At 39.8% G+C, this 26,929-nt stretch overlaps 1 protein-coding gene across 7 annotated transcripts in view; it reads left to right on the top strand.

Annotated features, from left to right (window-relative positions):
• Positions 1-26,929, top strand: part of BNC2 (basonuclin 2) — a 429,804-nt gene that overhangs the window by 266,567 nt on the left and 136,308 nt on the right. For all 7 annotated transcript variants that reach the window (XM_036331213.1, XM_036331212.1, XM_036331210.1 and 4 more), the window contains one exon: positions 6,756-6,858. In XM_036331213.1, coding sequence (XP_036187106.1) covers positions 6,756-6,858 — 103 coding nt within the window. The remainder of the gene's footprint in view (positions 1-6,755; positions 6,859-26,929) is intronic.

Here is a 26,929-nt window from a genome sequence, read left to right as displayed (position 1 = left end):
TGCAAATTAGTGGGACAAAGATGTCAGCAGCAACGGAGCCAACTGGAGTGGGCGGGAGGCTTGGGTCGCGCCCAGGGATGGAGGAAGCCAAGCTTTCCGTCCGCCTGGGCCTGCCACCGAAGGAGGGGCCTGTGGGCGGTGGCCAAAGAGCCGGCCTGAGAGTGTGGGAGGCTTGGGTCAGCCGGGCCAGATGCCGAGGGGGGGGCTGGCAAATGGCCCTCAGCCCCTCACCCAGGCTGGCCACACCACTATTGGGGCAACGGTCCCCGCTGGGTGGCATGGCCAGCCTGAAAACAGCCATAGGCCCCTCACTCAGGCTGGTCAAGCCCCCCAGTGGGGACCCTCACCCCATGGGGGTGTGGCTGGCCTGCAAACTGCCCCAGCCCCTCGCCCAGGCCAGCACCATCCCCAGTGGGGACCCCCCACCCCAATGGGGGCATGGCCAGCCTGCAAACCACCACAGGCCCCTCACCCAGGCTACCCCACTCCCTAAGATAACCCCCACCCTGATCCGGGACACCCTTCAGGGCAAACCAGCTGGCCCCCACCTGTGCACCAGGCCTCTATCTATACTAATCTATACTAATAAAAGGGTAATATGCTAATTAGACTGGGAGACCTTCCAGGTGACCTTCTGGACGTTCTTCTGGACAAAGCCATGGTGGCGGGGCCGAGGTAGAGGTGGTTAGAGGCCAAGAGGGGAGGGCAGTTGTGGGTGATCAGGCCGGTTGCGGGGAGCCCGTGGGGGTGATCAGGACTGTGAAGGGGGGCAGTTTGGAGTGAGAAGACCATCAGGGGTGCATTTGGGGGTGAGCAGGCTGGCAGGGGGGACAGTTGGGGGTGATCAGCCTGGCGGGAGGGGCAGTTGGGGGTGAGCAGGCCGGCAGGCAGAGTGGTTAAGGGCAATCAGGCAGACAGGCAGGTGAGTGGTTAGGAGCCAGCAATCCCAGATTGCAAGAGGGATACCAGATTGGAGAGGGTACAGGCTGGGCTGAGGCACACTGCCCCTCCCACCCCCCACGCCCGTGCACGAATTTCGTGCACTGGGCCACTAGTGTGTATGAATATGTGTGTGTGTGTGTGTGTGTGTGTGTGTGTGTGTGTGTGTATTCCAGAACTGAAATACTGAAATTAGTTGTGTCTTTTTTTTTTTACTTTTAAAACATTTTTTTATTTATTTGTTTTGTTTTGTTTTGTTTTGTTTTGTAGATTTTTTGGGAGGTGGCAGAGGAGGGTTTGGTTTTATTTCTATGATTGTTCCTTCAGAGTAATGTTTCCTGTTTTATGTTTCTATTTGCCCCATGGCCTTATTTTTGCATTTTGTTATTTTGTATCAAGTAAATTATACAAATGTTCCCAAACAAGGAACAGCTAATAGGAGATTTATTAATTAGTCTTGTGTATAGTTTTTTTTTTGTGAGGTACACTACATATTAGCTGAAGCATCAATCTGTGTTTTCCTGAGAGATGTCATTTGGTGAGAAGATTAATGTTCAGGTCACATATACTTGCAGAGTTCAAGCCAGCTATGAGCATAATAAAGTGAGAGACTTCAAAGTTGTAGTGATAGCAGACTCTATTATTTGAGTAGGGCTTTGGAACTCATCCAAAATACTTTCTTTTTTTTTAATATATTTACATAGTATTTTATTTTATTTTTTTTATTGCTTAAAGTATTACAAAGAGTATTACATATGTGTCCTTTTTTTCCCCCTGCCCTTGACAGTCCCCTAGCCTCCCCTATCCCTCAGTGTCTTATGTCCATTGGTTATGCTTATATGCATGTAAAATACTTTCAAATGCACTCTTATTTAATATTCAAATACAAAAGTGTTACTGACCAAAACAGAAATATTTTTCTATTAAATTGCCCTATTTTATGTATTTGAGATATACTTCGAATGTGAGTATTTATAATATACTGGTTTTAATTGTATGTTTTCTTTTCCTTTTTCTATGAGTAATAGAAATAAACTGATTAATAATTGGGAAATCCATCCTATCATTTAAGAGGCATATAAACATTTCTGAACCCAGGTATTAAAACTAATAATCCCTGTCATACCCATTGTAGATGATTATAGCATGAATAATATGGTCTCATGTGTGTCAAAGTGTTCATTTATTAATTACGACTAAATATGTGTTAAGCATTTTATAAGGTGTAGGAAAAACTTAATACATTGGGAATAAATCATAAGGAAAAATTAATTCAAATATTATATGTGGAAAGTTTCTTGAGGTCATAAATGGTTTTCAGTTATTGAGCTTTTACTATTGCTAGGCATAGTGCCACATGCCTTATATTCATTATTTCATTTAAGTCTTTTGACACTCTTGGGATGTTATTGTTACTGTCATTTGACAGATGAGGAGAGGGACTCAGAATTTTGTTTTCCTTTAAGTGCCCTTGAGCACCTATTATTTGGCCAATGGGCATTTTGCCCTGCCCTAATGGAATTTATATATTTAGAAGGGAAGACAGACCTTAATCAAGAAATCAGACATATGTATAAATATAACTAGAGGCCCAGTGCACGAAATTTGTGCACCTGGCTGGCGGGAGAGGGGGGGTCCTTCAGCCTAGCCTGTGCCCTCTTGCAGCCTGGGACGCGTTGGGGGATGTCCGCCTGCTGACTTAGGCACCTGCCCTGGGGAATGGAAGTACTGTTTGAGTTGAAATCTGAGAGATGAGCAGGAATTAACAATACACAGTGGGGGTTTGATGGTGGGCATGTACAGGTCCATGACTGCCTAACTGGGAATCAGATAGTAACTCAAGGTTTCCAATCAGGAATGGAGAGCTCACACCCACCTGCTGCGTCTAATTCCTGTGACTTTACTACTGAGCAATGTTAGACAAGGTACCTAAGGGTCTCCCTCCCCCTCTCCCCTGCCCCCGTTTCCTTGTTTGTAAAATAAAGGGGATAATAGTACCAACCTAGTGGTATTTTCTGAGGATTAAGTAAGTTAATGTGTGTAAATTTTTTAGCACAGGATCTAGAAAATGCCAATTATCCAGTAAATCTAACTATTATGAATAATACCAATCGTTCACTGTTAAAAATAAGTTTTAAAAAGTCCTGCCTTTGGTTTGATTTAATAAAAGACAGGAATAAACAGGGAGAGACAGTGCTTCTCCAACCTGTTTAAGCGCTTCCTCCTGTTCTTAGGTCTCTCCTCTAAACCCACCACCCACAAACTCTGACCATGAAGTCCTTGAGCACAAGGACTCTGCCATCTATTTGCTGCCACTTGACATACTACGTGGCTTTAACGGGATGATTTTTGCATAGTGATGATATTTGAAGCCGTAGGAGGGGATGGAATTGCCAAATTAAAAAGCGAAGAGCCTGGTCATGGGAAACACCTGTATTTATTTACAGTGGAGAGAGACTGGGAAGTGGCTGCCAGAAAAACTAGGATAGTTGGTCTCTATGGAGGAAAGTTAGTGCTGCAGGCTGCTCTGAGGTCTGGGAGGACAAGGAGCCCAGAAAAGGGACCAGAGGTGAGGAGAACATTCCTCTTGGAGGCAGCGGTTTCAGTTGCAAAATTCCAATTGCAAAATTAGCATGTAGGTGGCGGTGAGGAAGTGGAAGCAGTTGGGTGCTGAGTGCATGGATTTCCCTTTCAAGAACTCCATGGTAAAGGTAAGCAGTAGGAAATATTACTTTTAATACATTGCAGGCTTAAGAAAGCTTATTATTGTTGTTATTGTTCACGGGGAGTTGGGAATGCTGGTCATGTGAGAATGGAGGAAAGAATTACAGGGCACTCTGATGAATCCGGGTCCTGGGGGCATGGGAAGAGTCTGACTAAACTGTCTGTACTTTCTTTGGTGTCCCGTTTCTGACACTTTGTCAGCCTCTCTGAATTTTCTATAGTTCATAGTGCCCAGCAGTGAGTGGGCAGCACTCACAGGTTAGCTGAAGGAAGAAAGAAATGAATGTGCTCATAGAAAGCAAAGCTCACTTATTTCTGCTCTTCCCAGCTGTCTCCTTTGAAAGCATGTACATTTTTTTGAGGCTTAACTGCCTTTGATAGTTTTATGATAATTTATTTTTTTTAAGTGTGGGCGAGTTGGTGAGTGATCACATTGGTTCTGTTTTATTGTGAGTAAATAGTATGTCAAAGTTTTATGTCGTTTCAAAAATGTTATTTAGAATAAAACTTCCTTTGAAGCCACAATATTCTCTTACTCAAAATATTTATTTAGACCATATTGTTTAAATATATATAATTCCCTTAAGTAACAATTGTAGTGTATATAAATCTGGACTTAAAACAAATAGACCTTCTGGAATTCATAGAAATACAAAAAAGGATAGTCCAGTACTTAAATGTTTATATACAAGAGGAGTTGAGGTGTTCCAATGTTTGTATGCTTAGGTACAAAAAAAGTAGAATTTATAAAGAAATGATGATCTGAGAAGTTTAATTCCCAAATGTGCCAGACACATAAAGTTATTTAGGAAGAGAAAATATTTGAATCATAAGTGAGTTTAGAGTAAGTGAATCAATGATTCAACCAGTGAATAAATAAGTATACATAAAAATAAAACAATTCCACAATCTCTTGATTTATTCAGGTCCTGAATATAGTTATAATTAAAAAGTGTACTTTTAAACCCCAGGAAAAATTAGGCTATTTTTATAAAATAATTAAATGTTATCAAATTAATTATGTAAAATATGTATGTCTTTTGTGCCTGAGTTAGTTAACATATAGTCCTTGAGAGATCATCTCTTTCTGTTGGTCATCCTTTAATTTTGGTAACACAGGGTTTTTGGGGGTTTTTCAGAATTTATGGAAGCTTTTATTATCACACTTCAGATTATGTAAATATTTTAATGCTAAATTCTTGCCATATCTGAATTTATAAATGGATAGTTTGTACAGTGCCTTGTTTTTAGTAGAAACACTGCTCTCTAAACTGTTTTGTTTTGACCGTAGTTCGGTCAAGTTGTGAGTTTGTTAACTAATGATCATGTTTTTTAAAGAAGCTATTTCTAACCTGAGATGGTCTAATATATCATTCAGTCGGTAACTACTGAAGTTGAGATAAGAAATTTTGGGAGAAACATTTCCCCTTATAACCTACACATACATATAGTATTCTTGCCTAGTTAGCATTTCCTTTGGTGTCCTTATTTCTTAATACTAGTTCCTTTAATTACGAATGCATACAGCCAAGTCTGACAACCTAGCTCATATGTAATTGGACTGTTGACAGTGGAAGAGAGACCCTGAAATATCATGCAGATTATACAGTTCAGTATTTCCCTAGTGGTAATAGAGGAGCAAATTAGGGATGGAATTGAAGTAGGAAAGCAGTCTTCAGTGAGGTCTTTAACATCAGAAACTGAATAGGGGCCTATAGATTTAATTGTCATTAGTGAAAGAAAACTATTTTAAACTTGCCCGATCCAAAGCATAGGGAGCAGTAAAAGCCTGTTCAGTCTTGGTCTCTGTAAATGGAATTTGGTCCAATCGTATTAATGAAATCTCAAATCCTGTCTGTCACAAATGAGGCAGTTTATGTAGAACTCCAAATGATTCCAGGAAGATGAGCACCTGGAGGTGCAAGGGAGCATGCTTGGAGGCACAGAATTGCAGTTGCGGGTAGCTCCTCTGCCCCCTCCCCCGCTTTCCCCCAAATCAGCAATCATTGATTACATATGAAGCTGCAGAGAGATCTTTTCCTGGCAGTTCAGGTAGTTACAGTAGATTGTTAATCTGTGAATGATCGGACAAAATCCCTTCTGTCTTCAGAATTTCCATGCAAATTAGAAGGAAATGTATGAGGTAAATTTATTAACTGTAGTCTAGGAGCATAGGTCAGCTTTAGCACACTTCTTCTTAAGTATAGGTTTTTATCCATAAAAAAAGTTACACTTCATTTATGCTAATTTTCTATGGATTCACTTGATAATATAAATTGGTGAGATGATTTTTTAATAATACTTGTAAAGAAATGAAAGATTTTTTAGTGTGTTTTTAAGTTTTCTAAGATACAGTTGGGTTGTTCCAGATATGAAATGTTCCCATAAATGGCTTTTCCTATTCTACATCTGTTCTTAAAATAAATTTAGACTTATTTTCTTGCATCACTGTTGAAATATAGGGAGGGTTGTTTTGTATTTGTCAAAATAGGAATGAAAGTGGAATAAATATATCAAGTGGGGGAAAACAAGGAATTGGGAAGTGATAAATAATACTGGAAGCATACGGTATACTAGGTCTTATTGGGCCAATGGGAGTGTCTTTCAACATGTCTCTGAAAGATTAACGAAGTATTTAAGTGAAACTCAGCAGAACAATAATATTCTAATAACATTTGTATGTTTTGTTTTACTTTCATCAACATTTCACTTGAACATTATCTTGTTTGAATGTATAATTTTTGCATTACTGTCAAATGGATGAACTTACATGGGAATAGCAGCAATTTTTTTTTCCTCTTTTGGATCCTGGTGTTACAAATCCAGCATCTTGTAGGATAAGTCATCCTTTATTCTTACTCTACTCTATGCTTTTCATTTAAAGGTTACACATGAATGGCATGAAATACTCTCTTAGTGAATGAACCTTGTTTTTCTTACATTTTTATGAGATTTTGATGGTATCAAAAACCTCTCCAGGCCCCTCCCAACATGAAGACTTCAAACCTAGAAGTGGTTGCTCCTTAGTAAAATGTGGAAGAAATGTACCTTCGAACAGATGCTGACGCTCCTTTCCCTCCTTTACTTTCCAGGCCATCCGTTGCACACTGGTAAACTGCACGTGCGAATGTTTTCAGCCGGGGAAGATTAACCTGCGGACTTGCGACCAGTGCAAACATGGCTGGGTGGCACATGGTGAGGACAAGCTGGGCCTTTCTTTCTGCTCTTGTTATGTTCATGTGAATGTACATGCTTTTGTAGAGCAATCACTGGTCTGGAGATGAGAGGGGTCAGCTGTGCTCCAAGTGTCAGCAAACATTCATCCTGCAGTTCTCAAATAGCATATTTTCAGCTCTAAGATGTAAGGCTTAGGTGAGCAGCTCCCAACAGAAGGCGGAGATGTTTATAGGACAGCGGGGCCCTGGGATTCTGACCTAACCTCACAGCAGCCAGCAAGCACCAGGCCTGATGGAAACTCAAACGTGCTGCAGTTGGTCTTTCAGGGCCCAGACCTCAGAGGGAAGCTGGCAAATCCTTTCTTCTTGTGGAGAACACCTTGATGACTGCTCACCCTTGGTATATGCCTTAGGGGCTGAGTGTATCCTCCCAGGTGTTAAATGCTGTATAATCTAAGGTGGGTGACAAAGTGAACGGGAACATTGTTTGGCTGGTATCTGAGAAAGTAATCCATAAATGACCCCTTTCAGTGTGTGCTGGGATTGGAGGTGGCCAGGATTGGTGGTGTGTGAGCTCTGTGTGGGTTGTGTGTTGGGGTGGCCAGGATTGGTGGTGTGTGAGCTCTGTGTGGGTGTGTGTTGGGGTGGCCAGCATTGGTGGTGTGGGAGCTCTGTGTGGGCATGTGTTGGGGTGGCCAGCATTGGTGGTGTGTGAGCTCTGTGTGGGTGTGTGTTGGGGTGGCCAGCATTGCTGGTGTGTGAGCTCTGTGTGTGTGTTGGGGTGGCCAGCATGGGTGGTGTGTGAGCTCTGTGTAGGTGTGTGTTGAGGACAAAGGTGATCCAGGCCAAGGCTGGCAGTGTGGAGGCTTTAGCCAGATGCACAGAGCTGTTCCATCAATGTGCCTGCCCTAAGCATTTCACTTGTTCTTATATATGGCTTATGTTTTTTTATGTTTAGGCAAAGGGAGACTGGTAAATAAGTAGAGATATTTTCTTTACTGCCTAGACTATAGAATTTTTAAAGATAGGTAATGTTTAGACAAGAAATTCTGGCTTGAGGTTTCTTTGACAGCCTTTCTAGGTTCTTGAGTAGGCACATTCTTCATTCCCAAGCAGAGCCAAATATCGAGTGGGTTGTGTTTTTATAAATGTCATGTTTTTCTAGCAATATCTGAGGTGACAACACCAGGCTCTGCTTTGAAATGCTTTGCGTTTATCATGTCCCTTGCTCGTTAGAGTGTGTGTCTTGGCCTTGTGGGGACATTTCAGCCATGTTTCTATGAGGGGGAGTGAGAAGAGGTGGACATAGTAGTATGGGGAATATACTGGAAGGAGTGTGCCTGGCAGGTATAGTCACCACCTGTCAGTGCCCCCAGGGATGGAACGCATTCCTGCTTCAAGTAAAGGCCAACATCTGGAACAACCCTCAGGCCAGTTTTGAACAATAGATGAGCTGCTGTTACTTACGCAGTCTACGCTGCGTTTGATACTACATTTGATGACCTCTTCTGTGTCCCTATCTTAGTTTGTTAGGGCTGCCACAACAAAATACCACAGACTGGGTAGCTTTAACATCAGAAACTTCTGGAGACTAGAAGTCCAAAATCAGGGTATTGTCAAGGTTGGTTTCAGTCTGAGAACTCTCGTCTTGGCTTGCAGATGGCTACCCTCTCCCTGTGTCCTCAAATGGTCTTTTCTCTGTGATGAGTCCCATTCACACTTCCTTTTCTTATCAGGACGCCAATCAGATTGGATTGGGGACTACACTCTCCACTGGCCTCATTTTAACTTAATCCCCTCTTTAAAAGCCCAATTTCCAAATTCTGAAATATTGGAGGTTAAAGGCTTCAATCTCTGAATTTTGGGGGAGCACATTTCTAAATAGCACTTTCTAAATATTCTTCTTAACTTGAAGAAGTACTGCTTATGTCCCAAGTTCATCAAGAATCAGGGGGCGGTATTGGGTTAAAACAGCTCTGCAGCTTCAGTGGCATGTAGATCAACATCTCTACATCTTGGGGTATTTTTTATGTATAGTATAAGATTAATAATACTTTGTAGGATTATTATGAGGATTAAGATAAAATATAGGATGCCTTTAAAATAAATGATATATGTTTAAAGTAACAAACTGGACAATGGATGAGCAATAAAGGGGGGGGGTCAGTTATTAAACAAGGGGCTTTTCATTTATTCACTCTGATTTTTTCTAAAGCCATCTTGTGTTACCATCATCTGTCTACTGTGGTTGCCTTGTGAGTATAAACGTTTACTGTGTCACCAGTTTGTTCCATCTCTCCAACTTCCACGTGCATATTACATTAGTAGTAATAGGGGGAAGCAATATTTCTTCCTCCTCGAACAACATAAATTATTCCTGGCCAATGGTTATTTCTAAGGCTTTCTGAAGGATGTAATTTTTCACCAGACTTGAATAAGGGTATTTCTGTTGTATCTGCCTCTGCTTTTCCTACTGTGTCATTAGTAATCCTCTGATTCTGGGATACTACTTTTAGAGTTTCTCAGATTTGACTATCCTTCACCACTATTACCACCCTGACCTCTCTTTTCCCCCGTAACACAGACATGTCTGTGTACTAGTACAATTCAAAATACATGCACACACATTTACAAATCCTAGTCTTCCCCCATTCATGGGCAAATACAACAGTGAGGGATTAGCTTCTAGCTTCCGAGTTGGCAGTGGGCTGAGAGCACCTACTCTTTTTGCCCTTAGCATTTGAACGAACCGCCGCGTTCTCTCCCCACTGTGCAGAAACCCTGAAGTCATGTCTACAGGCAGTTATTTTTGCTCAGAGGTGAAATGCAGCAGTCTTCCTACCTGCCTCCCACAGTGCAATGCCCTATGTGTAAGACAAGGAGAATGTGACTGGTTTTTTCTAGTGAGTGATTTTAGAGGATGGAACAGCAAAAGACTACTGAGATATACCTCATAGAAGTATTTTATCATAGTACTGAACACATTGTACCTTTGCTGTACTGTAAAAAAAATTTCCTATGTTTACTATTAAAAAATAACCAAATGCCAAAACCAGATGATGTTCTCTACAGAAAGAAGAATTTTTAGAAAAATTTCAGCCTCTTTTGAATAACTGTTTTCCTGTATCTCCACTGTTAGCAGCCTCTTTGGTTTCTTTATAAGATGTTGGATTTCATGGTCATTGTACATTATACACACACACACACACACACACACACACGCACACACATGCGCACACACTCATTCACTTCATTACTTTATAAATTGCTTCTCAAACCTGCTTGAATTGTTGACATTAGCAGTGTCACAAAAATCTTAAGAAAAATGTTTTAAAAATTACAACGAGTGGGTGATTAATTTATCATATATAACACCTGGACCCCTTAAAATTACTCACTGGACCCTGATTCTATTCACAAATTACTTCCTTGAAATCTTTAGGACCATTGACTTAAGGGAGTGAGGGGGAGCAAAAAAAAAAGTTCCTTGAATATAAATAGGTATTTATTTCCTACTGAATTAATAAAGGATTTCCTGCCCTTTCCTCCCCATTAGTGAATTTCAACTCTTTTACTTTGATATTAGAAAGCAGGGCTTTATTGTATTTAACTTTATTTAAAACAAGCTTTTTGGGGGTATAGAATGTCCATGCCTGTACTGTATAATAACTTAGTTGGTATGGCAGAAGTAACCTGGAGTTTCTAAGTTTGTCATGTTTCTATTCAGCATTCTTGAATAAAGGACTTGTGCATACTGCCACTTAATTCACTTAACAATTGTATTTTTTCCTCCTCTGTTTTGCATTGTCTTTCCTATGCTTTCCCTTCAGTTAAGTAGAATGATCGAGTGAGTCTTGAAAAATTATTTTTTAAAAAACATATTTGCCTAGCTGGCATGGCTTAATGGTTGAGCATCTACCTATGAACCAGGAGGTCACGGTTCAATTCCTGGTCAGGGCACATGTCCAGGTTGTGGGCTCGATCCCCAGGGTGGGGCATGCAGGAAGCAGCTGATGAATGATTTTCTCTCAGCATTGATACCTCTCTCTCTCTCTCTCTCTCTCTCTCTCTCTCCCCCTCTCTCTCTCTCCCTCCCTCCCTCCCCCCCCACACACACCTCCCTCCTCTCTCTCCCTCCCCCTTCATCTCTGAAATCAATAAAAATATATTTTTAAAAATACATATTTTACAAGTTCTTGGTTCAAAAGTGCCAAATAAGACATCAGGCTTCTTTTCTGGTGACATAGATGTTCATGTTGGTAGAAATTCAGTTGGTTGTGTGTTGACCCTTTCCCACCACACTAGAGTAGTTATTCTTCCATTCGCCGAATTAAAGCTTCAGCCAAGGAGTTCACAAAGGCTTAGGAGTTAGTAAGTGTCACCATGTACACCCGGTGATGTGTAAAGGTGGGGCAGGAGGAAGAGTGCTCCCACCTCAGCGTTTTCCCAGAAGGAATCTGCTCCAAGTGGGAAGTGTTACAATAGGACCTCCTTGCCTTGGTGACAAACTGGAGGTGTGGTGAAAGGTTAAGAACTGTTGTACTGAATCATTTTTGTTATTATTTGAAAACTAGAGGCCCGGTGCACGAAATTTGTGCAGGGGGTGGGGGTTCCCTCAGCCCAGCCTGCACCCTCTCCAATCCAGGACCCTGTGGGGGACATCCCTCCCACAATCCTGGACCACTGGCTCCTAATTGCCCACCTGTCTGCCTGCCTGGTCGCTCCTAACTGCCCCCCTCTGCTGACCTGGTCACCCCTAACAGACCACCCTGCCGGCCTGGTTGCCTGCAACTGCCCCCCTCTCCCGCTGGCCTCGTAGCCCCTCACTGCCCCCCCTGCCAGCCTAATCTCCCCCAACTGCCCCCCCCCGCCGGTCTGGTCACCCCTAACTGCCCCCCTGCTGGTCTGGTCGCCCCCAACTGCCCCCCCCCCCTTGCCAGCCTGGTTGCCCCACCCAGCCTGCTGTTCAGTTGTATGGTCGTCCCTCACTAACCCCCCTGCTGACCTGGCCATAGGCAGCCATCTTGTGAGGGCATGAGGGTTAATTTGCATATTACCTCTTTATTATATAGGATTAGTTTAAATGTCATTGTCTAGATAAATATTTTATTTCTAAACCATTAACAATATAAATAAAGTAGTAACATTTTTTAAAAAGTAAGTTATTTTCTAAAGGACTTTTAGGACTATTTCATGATAATACAAACATCTAGAAACTTATTTTTTATTATGATGTGGTGTATTTGATAAAAGAAGTGGGCAGATTTTAAAAATGTAATGTTTTCCCTTTCCTAGATTAGTAGTTTTTACTTCTGAGGAAACCCATTTGTTACAATTACCTTAAAAATTTTTCCACTGTCTCTTGGTATGTCTAGTAAGCATTTGGCAAGGATATGAGGCTTGATGAATAAGAAATATATTACATAGTTTAGTGAACCCCACAGCAGCTTTCTCGGTGTAAAATATTTTCTTCACAGAATACTTTGACTGTAAACCAATAAGATGTGTCATTTCAACAAGCTGCGTGATGCTGGAATTTTCATTCACTTCTAAGCAATCTAAACTAACACTAGTTATTTACTTTGGCTGAGGTCTGCCTGCAAGAATGCTTGTTGCACTGGAAATCTTAAGACCTTTTCTTTATGTTCCATAAATGTGATTTCTCTTTACTATTTGCAATTCATTCAAGGAAAAGATAGTCCTACTTTATTACCTTAATTATTTGCTCATCAAGCCAGCTGCTTCTCTGCCAGTTTCCAAACTGTTCAGATTTTTTTAATGTCAAATGAGCAGGCTTGGCCATCAATCAATAGATGTTTATTAAGCATACGTCACATGTAAACTACTGTGCCAGGTATTCTTCAGTTCTGTGCCACAGGAAGTAGTGAGCAGTATAAAGTTAATTTAGTGTCATATAGCAACCAGCTTTATGGTTTAATGTACTGTAAGACTTAATATTCATATAATCCATTAATTCCAAACCTTTTTTTTATAATTCACTGGAAGTAATTTTTTTTTTCAGCATCACTGAGTTTGAGTTCTCAGCTCTGTACATGATATATCTTATCAGAACAGAGGTATCTATCTCTATAAATAACCCTCACACAATTTGAAAAAATATCAGATATGGTGTATCCCTAAAACTAACATGTTATATGTCATTTATATCTTAGACATAAAAGAAGAAAATATAGGATATACAGGCAAACAATTTATTTATTTTTTTTAGTATTAGCATGTACCATGCAAATTTAGCTGAGTGCCCTGTGATTTTACTAACTAGTCTGGCAAGCATACACAGAGAAGAAAATCATAGTTAGGCCTAATTTGCATAAGTCGGGGCCATTGATTCTGAGCATTCTATAATAAATCTTTTGATTAGGTCAGTTCTGTGTTTAAAATCACGAGATCTCTGTCGTGTTTACAAATTCCTCTAATTTTTTTGGCAGCATGGTACTTTAATAAGGATTTCAGCAGGGCAAATCAAAACTAGTCATTTTTCATTTTAACCAGAGAAAGGTCACGTGTCTTTATTATTTGTCCCAGTCTGTGCTCTTCTTATGAATTGTCTACACATCTGTGAGAGTAGTTTATCCTCAACTGGTAACACTGTAATATTCTGTCTGACTTGAGTCCAAAAGCCGGTAGAACTGTCCTGTTTTCTTCCCTACTTTTCTCCTCTTCCTACCACAAATGGGTCCCCATCATGAGCAACAAAGTATGACATGTCTGTGACATCATTCTGAGTAACTCAGCAGCAGTTTCTATAAGAAAATTTGTAAATTTGTCAAGATCAAGAAAGGAGGGTGAGTAAAATTGAGTTTCCTCTGACAAAGGAAAGTAATACGCCCAGATAGGAACCTACAGGAAAGCGCTGGCCCTCCTCTTGCCTGCCCTGGAGGTTGTCCCAAGAAGAGGGAATTTTGCTTTGGGAGAAAAGTATTGCAGGCTGCTACTTAGGATTTAGTGAAATATATAAGAAAGGTATTAACATGAGCTCTTAGCACAGGAAAGTACATGCAGGCTTCCCAGGGAATGCAGGCAAAGCCAGAACTTGATCCTTTGGGAAGATAGGTAGGTGGCTTTGCTGAGAAACACGTGGATCGGAACTCCGCAGTCCTCTTTCCCTGGCACACTGGTGTTGAAAAGGTGGGGACCCCTGCTTTCTAGTGGTCTTAGCGCTTCCACATTGTGCTCTGAAACCTGGCGGCCCCTCGCTGCAAAATCCTCCTGTAATTAGGGAAACGGCTTTCAGCTGACTCCTACCTCTGGCGAGGCAGCTGGGTCCTGGCCTTTCCATGGACAACGTCCCTGAACATTTGTTCATTTATTTTTATTTTAGAGAGCAAAAACAAGGCCATTTTCCTGGTTGGCACAGGGACCGCCTTTGCTGACCCGAGGGCATGTCACCCTCTTCTGCTTCTCTCCTTTACTCCCTGATCACCACTGATTAGCTTTAAAGGGAGGACACCCCACAAAGGCGGAGGTTTGGCGCTTGATTAATGGCAGTCACTGTATTCTTATTGTGCCCCTGAGCTGCTTATTTTGATTTGTTTCTCTGCCTGCCCACCTTTCAGATGATGCTTTGAACTCCCTCAAAAATTTTTTCTTTTTAAAAGTCATAGCACAAACAGTGCCTCCCCTTAAAATCTAGGGCGCTCTGCCTTTTAGCTCTCCAGACCTTCTTTTTTTTTTTTTTTTTTTTCTAGCTCCATTTTATTCAGCTGGAACAAGAGGTGTATCTGGTAAATTCTGGTCACTGAAGTGTAAGGTGCCAAAGCAGTTTCTAGGGAGGCTCTTGAGATTGACGTATGCAAAGTGGGAACCGCAGCCTAGAAAGAAGCTTCAGGTGCACAAATGGTAGGGAAGATAAAGACTGGGTAAGAGTGCAGCTCTGCATAGGTTCACAGCCTGGCTCACCACTTACTATCATAGTAGAATCGTGGCCAAGTTATGTAACCTCTGTTTTCTCATCTGTGAAGTGTGGACAGTGATAACGCCTACACTAGAGTTCTTCCTAGGATTAAATGAGGTAATCCACTTCGCCTTAGTTGTTTTCATTATTGAACTCTTGCAGACGTGAAACTTCACTCTTGAGGCTCTGACCTGCCTGCTTTGCTTAGTCTAGTGACTAAAAGGTGGGTGTGGCCAGACCAGTGGTCAAATCCCATTGCAGTTCTTTTATCTGTAAATTCAAATAATAGGAAATACCAAACTATCACAGCGAGGTTTTGAAAGGATTAAATGAACGAGTGGACATAACGCTAAGGAGACTGTCTAGAGCAGTGGTTCTCAACCTTCCTAATGCCGAGACCCTTTAATACAGTTCCTCATGTTGTGGTGACCCCCAATCTCATTGTTACAAATTGAACATAATTAAAGCATAGTGATTAATCACAAAAACAATAGGTAATTATATATGTGTTTTCCGATGGTCTTAGGCGACTCCTGTGAAATTCAAAGGGGTCGCGACCCACAGGTTGAGAACCGCTGATCTAGAGCCTCACTTCAGGTCAGAGGTGGTGGTGTGAGCTACTTCCCCTTCCATGGAGGTTTCTTCAGTGCCCAGTGACAGAGTTTAGGTCACCAGTTCTTTTGGCTGAGGGTCCAAGTGTTCCCAGGAGAGTGTGTTTCCCCCAGGAAATCCAAGACAGTTCCATCCCTTCCTTTTCCCTTAAAATTCCATGTAAGCCCTATTTGAAGGGAAGTAGGAAACACTGTATCCCAAAAGTCACATTATGAGAAAGAAAATCAGACCAGTTGAAATGAATTGTAGGAATATTTACGTGTTGAAAGTTCAAAAAACCAGAAGTAGATGAATTTGAAACAGGGTTAAAGCTACTTTTGCCTATTTCCACACCTATATTCTTGCATACAAAGTGCTTTGATGGGCTCACCACTTTATCATTTTATTGCCCTTTATTACATCATAAATTTTTATATCTTGCTAACGATCCTACAGGAAGCTTAATTGTTTATAGGAACATCTTAATTAACTGGGGTTCACCAGGTTAAGCAGAACACAAATTGAAGGGGTTTATAAATGAAATACATGCAACTCCTCACATTTTACTCAGGATGCCTGTTCAGACAAACTAGGAGAGTCTGCTAGGTCATAATGACCCAATATGCCTCAGCAGTACCATCTTGCTACTCTCACTTATTCTTCCTTCTCCTTTGTGTCACAGTGATGGCTTCTTCCAACTGGGACATGTGCCTCTCCCTTTTTTGATTGAAGAGTGAAATCACTGACTGAGATAAAGATGGTATTTTATTTAAGTTCCTACTTGTCTACTGGGGAGGCATGAAATGTTGTTTATGTAACTCATTCCCAACCAGTCTTTGCCTTCTTGCATGGTAGATGTTTGTAGCACTTTAAAAGCTCCTTGAATTAATCGGTTACTAATTAGTGAGCCTATAGCCAAAGCAACATGTGGAAAGTATTTTAAGGAGTTACTGCCACAAATGAATAGATTCATAAGCAGTGTCTGTTAAGGGCCCTATAGGAAGTTCCTTCTCTCCTTGAAGCTGCTCTTTGAGACCCAGGGAAATCTCTACCTTGGCCTCCTAGGCCTCCCAGCCTGCTTGACACTACAAAAGCAAGTCCTAACCCATCTGGTTGAAAGCATGGACTTGTTGGGCCTTAAATTCAAGTGGGGCCAAGGAATGCAAAGGCAGCTTAGAACTGGCTGCTCACTAACGAAGCCACTCTTGTGGATTTGAGCACTTTGAGCACTTGCAATGTGCCTAAGTCCCAACTGAGATATGTTGTAAGTATAAAGGATACATTGGGTTTTTAGTTTTATATATATATATATATATATATATATATATATATATACACACACACACACATACACACACACACAATCGCATTAAGAATTATTCTTATATTGTCTCTATATTGATAGTTTAATGTATATTAAATTTATTTTAAATAAAATATTTTTTAAAATAGTTTCATTATTTTTCACTTTTTAAATGAGACTATAAAAATGAAAATGACACGCGTGACTTGACTTATATGTCTGTTAAAATCACTCTGCCAGGCCTAAGAGTTAGATAATGCATTTGGAGAACCGAAGCTTGGGTGAAAGTGACTTGCTTGGTAGAGTAGTTCTAATTGGTGTTGAGAATCCTAAAAGCCCAAATCCTAGATCTCATGCTCCTTTCACTCATCGCTGTCAACTCTGTTCCAGCCCTTTGTGCGTTCACCCATGCCTCATCACTGATCCTGCCCCCGTCGTCAGGAGCACATGCATCCCTCTGTGTGTCCTCAGTGTATTCTACCTGTACCAGAAGGGTGGTTTCTGTGGGATACTGACCCCTCCCCTGGATTGGAAGCTCAGGAAGGGCACTTTCTCATCTCGGTGTGCTGATACCTACCCCAGCATCTCCCCCGAGGGAGCACATAGAACAAGAGTTCATGGCAAGTCTCACAAGTGTACCTAAAATTCTCTGATTCCTAATTGCCAGTCTCTTTTCCAGCAGCCTGCAAACACCTTGCCTTTAGTCCTGTTTCTGCATTTCTCCTTTCCAGCCCTCACTCTGCTTTCACTTCTGTTTCCTTCTGTGTCTTCAGACCACAAAACAAGTGAAAGGTAGGTGAGAGAGTTTAGTAGTCTCACTAACAGGGAGTTTATTTTAGAGAAGTTAAATTTATTTGATCATTAACAGATGTCGGAATTTTTGTTTTAGTCAGAAGATATGGTTTTGGAGTGAAATATCTTCCACTTCTATGTAGCAGTTCTTTAATACTCCTTTGCCTGCAGAAGTCTGAGAGTAAGAAATTCTCCCTTCCCCACTTTTGGCTGTTCAGGTTTTCTACTATCAGTAATAATTAAAAAACAAATCAACCTTTAACATAAAAGAAAACACCTGTTTTGCTTGGAGAAATTGGCCAGAGAGGTCTTTTTCCTGACAGGCCAAAAGCGACCATCATAGGGCCCCTCATAAAAAAAAAAAGTCATTTTTTCTCTATTTCATGTGTGCATTGGCAGAAACTCTGACAAGCAGTTCTTCATATTTTATTATGTTCTTGTCTTCGGAATCTCTGTCAGGCAAAAACCTTGTCAGCGGAAAACCTGTCGTAGGATCAGAGGAGACAAAAACAGGTGTCACACAGGCAGTCAAAACTGAAGGAGAAAAAGATTAGGCTAAAGAGAGAGAGGCAGACAATTACATTAATGCCACTGCTTTTATCTTATAGATGTGTGTTATTATCTCGGGGTGCTGAGTGCGCAATTGCCTCAAAGAAAAGTAGACAGGAGACAAGGGAAACTTGATAGTTATTAACTGAAGAGGCAGTGTGTCAAAGCTGGATGGGGTTCAAAGTTTTGCAAAGGAGAAAAAAAAAACCTGCAAGCAGCACGCAAAGGCTGTGTGGTTCTGCTCTCGGCTACATAAACCTAGTAGCAATCTAACATTTTCTACTTGGAAACAGATCATAGAGAGAAAAATTAATGAAAGATTTCATTTGGAGGTTTTGGGGGGTAACATTTATTCTGTATACGTGCGACTGATTCATAATCTTTTCTCTCTTATAAAAATCTTGCCACAATGTGAGACATGGTGAGGCATGAAGACAGGCATTTGTCAGTTCAGCTGTGTTGTTTGGATATGTTTAAAACACCTATTATCAACACACTTTTAATTAAAAAAAAGCTATTAAGAAGTCCTTTTACTAAGTGTGAACATCTGTACGTGCAAGCTGTAAATTAGGAAATCACATATGTGTGCCTCAGTCAGAGACTAAATGAACTTGGCAAGTGTTTTCTATTACTGGTTTTAAATACAGTAAAATATCTAAAGGAAAAAATGGCTACATTTTAAAATCTGGATTTTTTTTAATTTTGTCTGTTGATACTGATTAATAGAAATTTAAATTAGAAATTAGTGTCATTATCATTATCAAATTGGTAACCAGGATTCAAAGTGCTGACAAGCATGCTCCCTTGGTTGCTTTGTTCACATTATTTCAGGAGACTTCACTTCTTTCCAGAAAGTTTGAACTCCATTACATATCTGTGATGATATAAAATAGTGTTACTTTGCCAGTGGCCTCAAAGATATTTATCCTGTGGGTAACTCATATGTGTCAAACAGCCAGCTAGTAGAATGGGATGGTAACTTCAAGGTTTCCTTGTCTGCTCAATCATACTTTGATCATATTAGCAGGAAAATCAGTAAGTATTGCTCTACTAGTCCATAATATTTTTTTGCTCTTGCATTTAAAACTTGATTAGTTTAGACTTTTCCTTTCCTAAGACTTGAGACTACCTTCTTAACTTTTTTTATTAAACGAGCAAATCGTTCTATGTAGGGTCTTTTATTCCACCCGTCATGGGTGCAGAGCAGTTTGATAGTTGATATATGCATTAGGCAAATCCAGCAATCCAGAAGAAAACACACATCAGTGTCATAAGTGTGTGTGATAGCCCACACTTGTAAGGGATTACAGTAGGGGGAAACAGAGAAAGATTGATTATAGATTTAGAATGGGATTTCAGGCTGACTTACTCAGAGGGGGAAGGCAAAATACTTGTGACGCAAGGGGATGTTCGTTTTCAAAAAAAAGATGGAATATAGTAATTTCTTTCTTATAGGTATTTCTTACCAGATGCCGGCTTTATGTATCACTGCTCTCTTAGTTTTGAAATGTTTCTTCCCCACCTCTGATAGAGTTTAAAGCATATGTTTTATCAAAAATAAATATGCCTTTCAGTTACAATGTTACTTTAATGAAATTCTTAGATATATGGGGTTTCAAGAAAATGTAGTCTTTAAAGCTAATAAGTTGGGGTAGGGTGATAATTCTCTTACAAAAGAATTCATTTTTTATTTGTTTATTTAATAAAAGGACCTACATATTTCATTCAAGTAGCACAGTGGTTGGCAAACTGCGGCCCTTGAGTGTGGCTCTTCCACAAAATACCATGTGCGGGCGCGCACGTACAGTGCAATTGAAACTTCGTGGCCACACTCAAGGGGCCAAAGAGCCGCATGTGTCTCGCTAGCCACAGTTTGCCAACCACTGAAGTTGCATATTCCTGTAGTTACTTTTAAAATGTTATGTTTTGTAGTCAGTGTGTGTTTAGTTCATTGATCTATAAATTACATAAATCAAAGTTTGTGGAGTCAACTTGCAGCTAGCCTTGATGACTAAAGGTTGGCTAGAACAGCAGCACAACCCCCAATCCTGATTTCAGCAAGTACATTCAATTACCAAGTCTCTTCCCAGATTTACTGTCAAGTTTGCAGATTAAATTTTCTCTTTTCCCCTTACCACCTTCTGATGGAGTTTCTGCAAACGAGGAAAGACATGCCCCCAAAAGTGGACCATGTAAGGAAGAGGAAGGAGAAGTAAAACCAAGAGCCTGTTTAATCTGCTAGCCAACAGAGTGAGCTTCTGAACAGCCAAGTGTTGACAGTCTACTTTTATGTGTGCCTCAGTCAGACTTTAATGATTTCCAAAGTCTGTTGTGAAGACTTTATTATGCACAAGGCCCCAGGGGGGAAATGCCAATCAGTTTGAAATATTACCTATATAGTCTCAAGTGGAGCTCAGATTCTACCCTGGACTAATTGTGGATATTTGTGTGTGCCTACCCACATACTCTCAAAGCTACATGTCAACTAGGGATGATTAAAATCCATAGGAAGTGGGGCGGGGGGGCTCATTGGAACTACTTTTGTCCCCCTCCCCTCCTTTACAGTCTAGAATGACATCCATAATGGACCATAAGATATTCATATATTTATCCCTCATGTATTAAGGGACAAGAAGAAAATGAAGGACCATTCACATAAGGTATAGAAAGCATAGTAATGTGATCAAAGTTTATGGAGGTTCAGTGGAATTTTTTTTTTCTTAAAACACTAGCACACTATTTGTTCAAGAAAAAAAATAAACCCTTCACACATAAGGGCTGACAGTTTTTATCACCAGGCTCAGGGAACAACTCTTTCAGCTGCATGTCATTTTTTTTTTTTTTTTTTTTCTTTCTTTCTTAAAAAAAATAATTCTAGAAGCAAGCCTTTTTTCTCCTTGGTATTAAATATCCTAATTAATTCAACCTTGACAGTTACAGTTAGAAAGTTGTGACTTAAATGGAACATGAGTTATTCTGTACTTAATTTGCTCCCAATTACATAGTCCTTTTCCCCAAAAGTAGGGAATTAAATGTGTAGATCTTAAATATTACTTCAAGTCATAAGAATTTTTTCTCTTATGAACAATCATTGTCCGCCTTTGTGATTGATCCCCTGATTCACTAAAAAGTTTTTACTATGTCATCATTGCCATTTACTAATGTTCTCCCCAAGTGCTATGGCTTTTATTGGGATCTGGCTTACAATCTATGGGTAAGTTAAGCCTTGCCTTGAGCCCTGAGGCCCTGCCTAGTAAGAGAGCTGAGTCTTATAATGGGAAAGGATTGATGTTATAATGATTCCAAAGGGCCCCTTTATGATGAAATTCTAAATACGTGAAATCCCATTAAACCTGTACAAGTTCATGGGCTAGCTACATTGAAATGACATATCATTATATTGGGTATAGTGTGCATATTATAAAGTGTGATATAATTGGAAATTATTGGTCACATTAGCAATAATGAAGAGCCACCATCCTCATAAATTCAGAGGTTATGGCCTGGGCATTTGAAGTAGGAAAGAGAACAATAGTCTGTTTATAAGTAATCAAAATTTTAAAATCTGACCCCAGATATTCCTCTAATAAAATCTTGTCACTAACAACTTCATTTCTGAATTCCTAACGTAATCGTGGAAAGAATTCTTTAAAAAATCCCTTAAAAACACGAGTTAAATATTAATCAATTGGAAATTAATAGTATTCTAGGTCCCAGAGCTCCTAAGAGCTGACCACTTGATGCTGTTATAATTTGGAATCCTAAGGGGAGTTGAGGCAATAGACGGGGAGTTCTCCAAACAATTAGCCGGGCAATTTAAGGCTCACTAGGCTTTCTCCCAAAATTAAAGAAGAAGGCTGCTTTAATTTTTTGAACTTGTAAAATTGCTTCAAATTAGCATTTAAAAATTTAAAAATATCCAGGGCAGGATTGGAAATTAGTGAAATAAAAGGTTTCCTTTTAGGCCATTTCATACAAATTTTTAATTGTTTTACTCAGTAAAGTAGGTGGCTTTGAAAAAACACTCCACTTTGCTAACTTCTTTTTTATTGAATGGCTATAAGCTTCATATTGCCATGCCTGAACAGCTATTAGGTGGAGCCCACTGGACGTAGGGCCTGAAATGTTCAAGTGTGTTCCTGTGGAAACCACCTAAGTCACTTGAATTTGGCTTTTAAAGAAAGTTATGTGTTTTTTTTTTTAAAAAAAAAAAAGTTGTGGAAAACTAAGAACTATAAACTGTCACTGAGAGCCAATTTTCTAGGATCAGTGAAAAGCACTTTTATACTCCTACATTAAGAAAAAAAAGTATCTGAATATGTTCTTATTTCTGTGACCTTCACAGAAAATATTGGAAGTGAAGTCTGTAGAATTACAGGTTTACATTTATTTTAATTTATTTGAAGGCTTGGGGAGTAATTCCTGTTATTAAAAATTGAAATAAAAAATTGTTATTCACATTTCATTTGACAGATGCAGTTGCCTTCTGACTACCCCTCCCCCCACCACCACCCACAGCATGATTTTATATACTCGAACACTGAATTTTATCAAGGACATTACTTTGTTCTCTAAGTTAGCAATACAGTTAAAAGTGTGTATTACTTTACATTTGCTATATATTTTGCATTACACTTTATGCTTATTTTAGATTTAACTTACACTCATTAATGAACCACAAAAATTCCAGCTGTTGTTCTTATAGTGATTCTATTCTTGACAAAAATGAGTTTTCTTTATCCAGACTTATGTGTCATTTTTGAGTCTTGTGGCTTAGCCACCATTCTCCTTTGAAAAACTATAGATCCTATCAAAGTGTTTATTGAAATTATATCCAGGCTTCAATTTCTCCTTTGTTTTATAGCCAGAAAATTATCAGTTTAAGCTTCTGTTTCTGGCATTTTAAATAAATCCAGGTAAATTATGTTCCCTCAGTAACTTAATTCACAGTGTAAGAAGCTCTTATTGTACGATTTTCTTTTTTTTTTTCTAACTAGTACCCATATTGTGCAGTTAAACCTCCCTTTTTTTCCAGAGAAAGTTCTGCATACTAAAGAGAGTTTGCTTTTTAAATCTCCAGGCATTTTACAAAAGAAAAACAATCTTTTCTTTATAGATGCTATTCTTAAAGTCTTATTGTGTTGTGTCACTGTTCTCTGACCACTTTCCAAAGTCTATACTGTACTTTTTTCTATAGCTATGAGACCATAAATCTAGCACATTCATCATACATCTAGTGATCCTGTGCTATAATTTTTATACTATCTACATTATGGTCTACTTTATGCACTGTTAGATTATTTTCTTTAACAATACTAGCGTTCATACTGTTATTGCCTAGAATTCCATTGGATACCTCCAAATAATGCTTGAAGTGGAAGGACAGGGAATAAATTATGCAAAGCTGGTCAGAATTACTGCTGGGCTAGCAGCCCCAACTCATTCTCTAAACTGTCCTAATTACCTACCCCCACCTTTATCTAGAGGAATACACAAACGAAAGGAGAGGGTTGAGAAGGGGACATGGGTGAAAATAAGAATTTGGTGGTACAGTGGAATCATATATTTAACTCTTCAGTGCAAATACATACTGGTCTTTTCCTATTCTCTGTACATTTCACTGTATTCATTCATTCAACAGTATGAGGGCTGAACACCTTGAGGGATTGCGTTTCAGGTAGGGTTGCTGTTTAACATCAAGCCCTTGTTCATAAATAGGCACATAAGTGACCCAGTAAATGGGCAACATATGGTTGGGACGTACATGATTGGCACATGTAAATGCCATAATTGTTGAGACAGAGTTCCCTTATATGAGGGGACCTGTCCAGCCCTCATGGAAAAACAACGTAGAATTTGAGTTGAAGCTAAAAGGCTAGTCAAAAGGGTAAGTAAGAGGAAAGACACTTAAGGAACAGCATTGAAAATAAATCTAAGAAATATAGTTCAGCAGGTGGAATCCTGCCTGTCTCTCTAGCTTTATCCTGTGCCTCTCTCCCTGTTCATGTCCCAGCAGAATTGGCCTTGCCTGGGACACCTCACCCCACCCCCATTTAATTCTGTTCTCATCTCACATACCCAGTTTGTAATTCTGCATGTTAATGTGTATTTTAAAAGGCCTGACTTCCTCATTAGTCTACTCACTTCCAGAGGGCCTGAGTCATATCTGTTTTTTCTTCACTAAATCTGTACTGTTCCTTTAGTGACCAAATGCTAAATGCTAGGAATGTTTGTTTGAAAGGCAGTGAGTACCTCACTGTGGTTGGAACAGAAGGCTTATGTCAGAGTTTTCAGGATGGGAAGTCAGTCTGTCTGTCCAAGGTCTCCTGACCCAGGTTATGGATTTTGCGTATTGTTGTTGGGAGCAGGGAGGCAGCAGCATTGGAAACCCTGGAGTAGAGACAAGACTCTCTAAGCAGTATTTTGAGAGACTGACTTGAGGGTTGTACTAGGCCAGCCAAGAGTCACTTGCAGGAATGGATTTGGGAGAGCCTAGAAACTTGTACTAAAGTGAGGGAAGGTAGGCCAGAAAGGGGGGATCGATCCAGAGGAAACATCAATGTAAAAACTTACGGGTTCTAAGTAGTCGGAGATCATTTTGAATGTTCTTAATGTATTACGCTCAGTGAGAAAAACAGCACCAACAAGATAGAAATTTGCATCCATAGTGTGACCTCAATGATATAAGATTATGGATTAAAAAAGGTAGATGCATGTGCACAATAGTTGCCTTTGGATAATGGGATTATGGATGGTTATCTTTCTGTTTTCTCTTTCTCAAATTGATAACTTTTTTTTTCAGTGAGCACCTATGACATATCCAATCAGAAAACACTATTCCCAACCCTGCAAAGGGTATTATTTCAAGCATTTTGGGCCTAGTTTCCTAGTCCTACCTTTTACAGCAATAGGGGGCAAGAACATGTTTGGAGTTGAGGGCAAGGAGCTTGGGTAGAGCTCACTGTACGGGTTAGGGACCACCTGCAGAGAGTAGGATTCCTAGAGGCAGGGTCTTCAGCCAGGCAGCTGGAGAGGCCGCTCCTCTGGAACCCTGCCGTTTCCCCTGCATTGTAGCTGAGTTCCCCTTCAGTCCCCCAAATTCATCCTATAACCCTGCCTCACCTTCACTCCAAGCATCTGTTTTTCTCCTGTACTCCTTTGCTTGGTCTCGATTCTATATTCTCCTTGAAATTAAGGCAGGGGGTCTGACTTCAAGCTTAGGCTTGCCTGTCTCCAAACGAATTTTGAAAATGAGCCACCCTAACATTTCATGTGCTGAGTAAACTCACCAAGGTCATACAGCAAATAGGTGGCAGAGCTGGGATCTAAACAACCGCTGGAGTCTGTCATAGAAACTGTCCTTAATCTGCGGGACAACAAACACCACTGGGAACTTGACATTGTTGCTGTAAGTCGTTGTTTAAATGATCACTGAAGACTTAACTATCTTAATTGGTGAAAATTTCCACCAGTGCTTAGGGTCAGATGAAACTTGCCAAATCTGACTTAATTTTAATTGAGAAAAATTAAACCCACATTTCAATTCAAATAGATGTAGTAACGTATATTTTGAGAAATATAATAAAAACATAAATAAATTGTGGGCTGTGTTTCATAAATTACTAAAACAGTCCAGAATAAAAGGTGGAGCTAATAAAAGTTAATTTGGTTTACAATAGAAGTGTTATTTCTCACCAGTTAATATGTAATGATGAGCAGCTGGCCGGTTAGCTCAGTTGGTTAGAGCGTGTTGCTAATATGTAATGATGTACTGTAATATATAATTTAAATGGATTTTTTTTAACAATGAAATGAGGAATATATTAGAAGCCATGGTATCATTTTGATCATGTAGTTCCATTTGTGTATCACAATCAGTTGCTGGATGTTAGGGACAAATTAGATAAGGGTTATATATAAAAACATTAATTTTGCTAGATCTCATGGTCAAAAATGTTTTATGTATTTAATGAAACAAATTATATTCAGCTAAGAGTTAAGTGCTTTGGCATTCAAATCATAATTTATTTTAATTTTAGTTTTATTAACAGGATGTGGAAAATTGCCTAAGATGGAAAATGGTTAATTATAACCAAAATAAATAGTTTTATATTACTTGATTAAGTGGGTTGTAACTACCTTATCAAATGATAAGCATAGTTTCTGCAAGAAATCATGTAAAATTCCTATCCACAGGTTGTATCTAGTATTTTAAAAATTTTGTAGGTACCAGGAAACGTTCAAACTTAATTTGAGAGTAGGCATCACTTACATGCGCCCAATGCTTCTCTTCCCAAGTGATGACACCCCTAGTATTAGGAATAGTTGAAAGGAATGGCTTATCTTCAAGTATGTGGGGCTGAGGTCCAGAGGAACCATTTTCAGTATTGGGCATTTTTGCTTCGCTCTCACAGGATATTTAATAAAGAGTGACACAGTATTAAAATAGAAATGCAAGACGTGAGTGCATCATCATTGCTCCACTTTCCATTTTATTTGAATTCTGAATATTCCAACAGGGACCCAATATCGGGTTCTAGGTACTCTTTCGTCATATATGTATAGTCAAGGAAACCTTTGGCAGATTCTTGGTACTTTTATTAATCATGAAGGAAAGCTTTCATGCAGCAATTAAAATCATCAAGAAAACACCAATTATTTTGGCACCCAGGAGAGTTTTACACCCTGGGCCAGTGAGTATCCTATAAGGCAAGTCAGACTATACCTTTATTTCATAAAGAAGGGTGGGTACTATTTTCAGAGGAGAAATGGGAATGGACAATTTGTATGGGCTGGCAGGCCTGTTCTCAGGTGGATTGATTTTAGGAAAGAGTAAATACAGGATTGCAGGATCTGGAAATTGAGTCCCTATGTCTCCATACCTTTTGGAAGGCCTTCCCATATCCCAGGTTTAGGCATATAAAGTTTGAAGTTCAGTGA

This window comes from Myotis myotis, unplaced genomic scaffold, assembly GCF_014108235.1.
Source record: "Myotis myotis isolate mMyoMyo1 unplaced genomic scaffold, mMyoMyo1.p scaffold_m19_p_12, whole genome shotgun sequence".
NCBI classification, from domain to species: domain Eukaryota; kingdom Metazoa; phylum Chordata; class Mammalia; order Chiroptera; family Vespertilionidae; genus Myotis; species Myotis myotis.
This window is presented reverse-complemented; position numbering and strand designations above follow the sequence as displayed.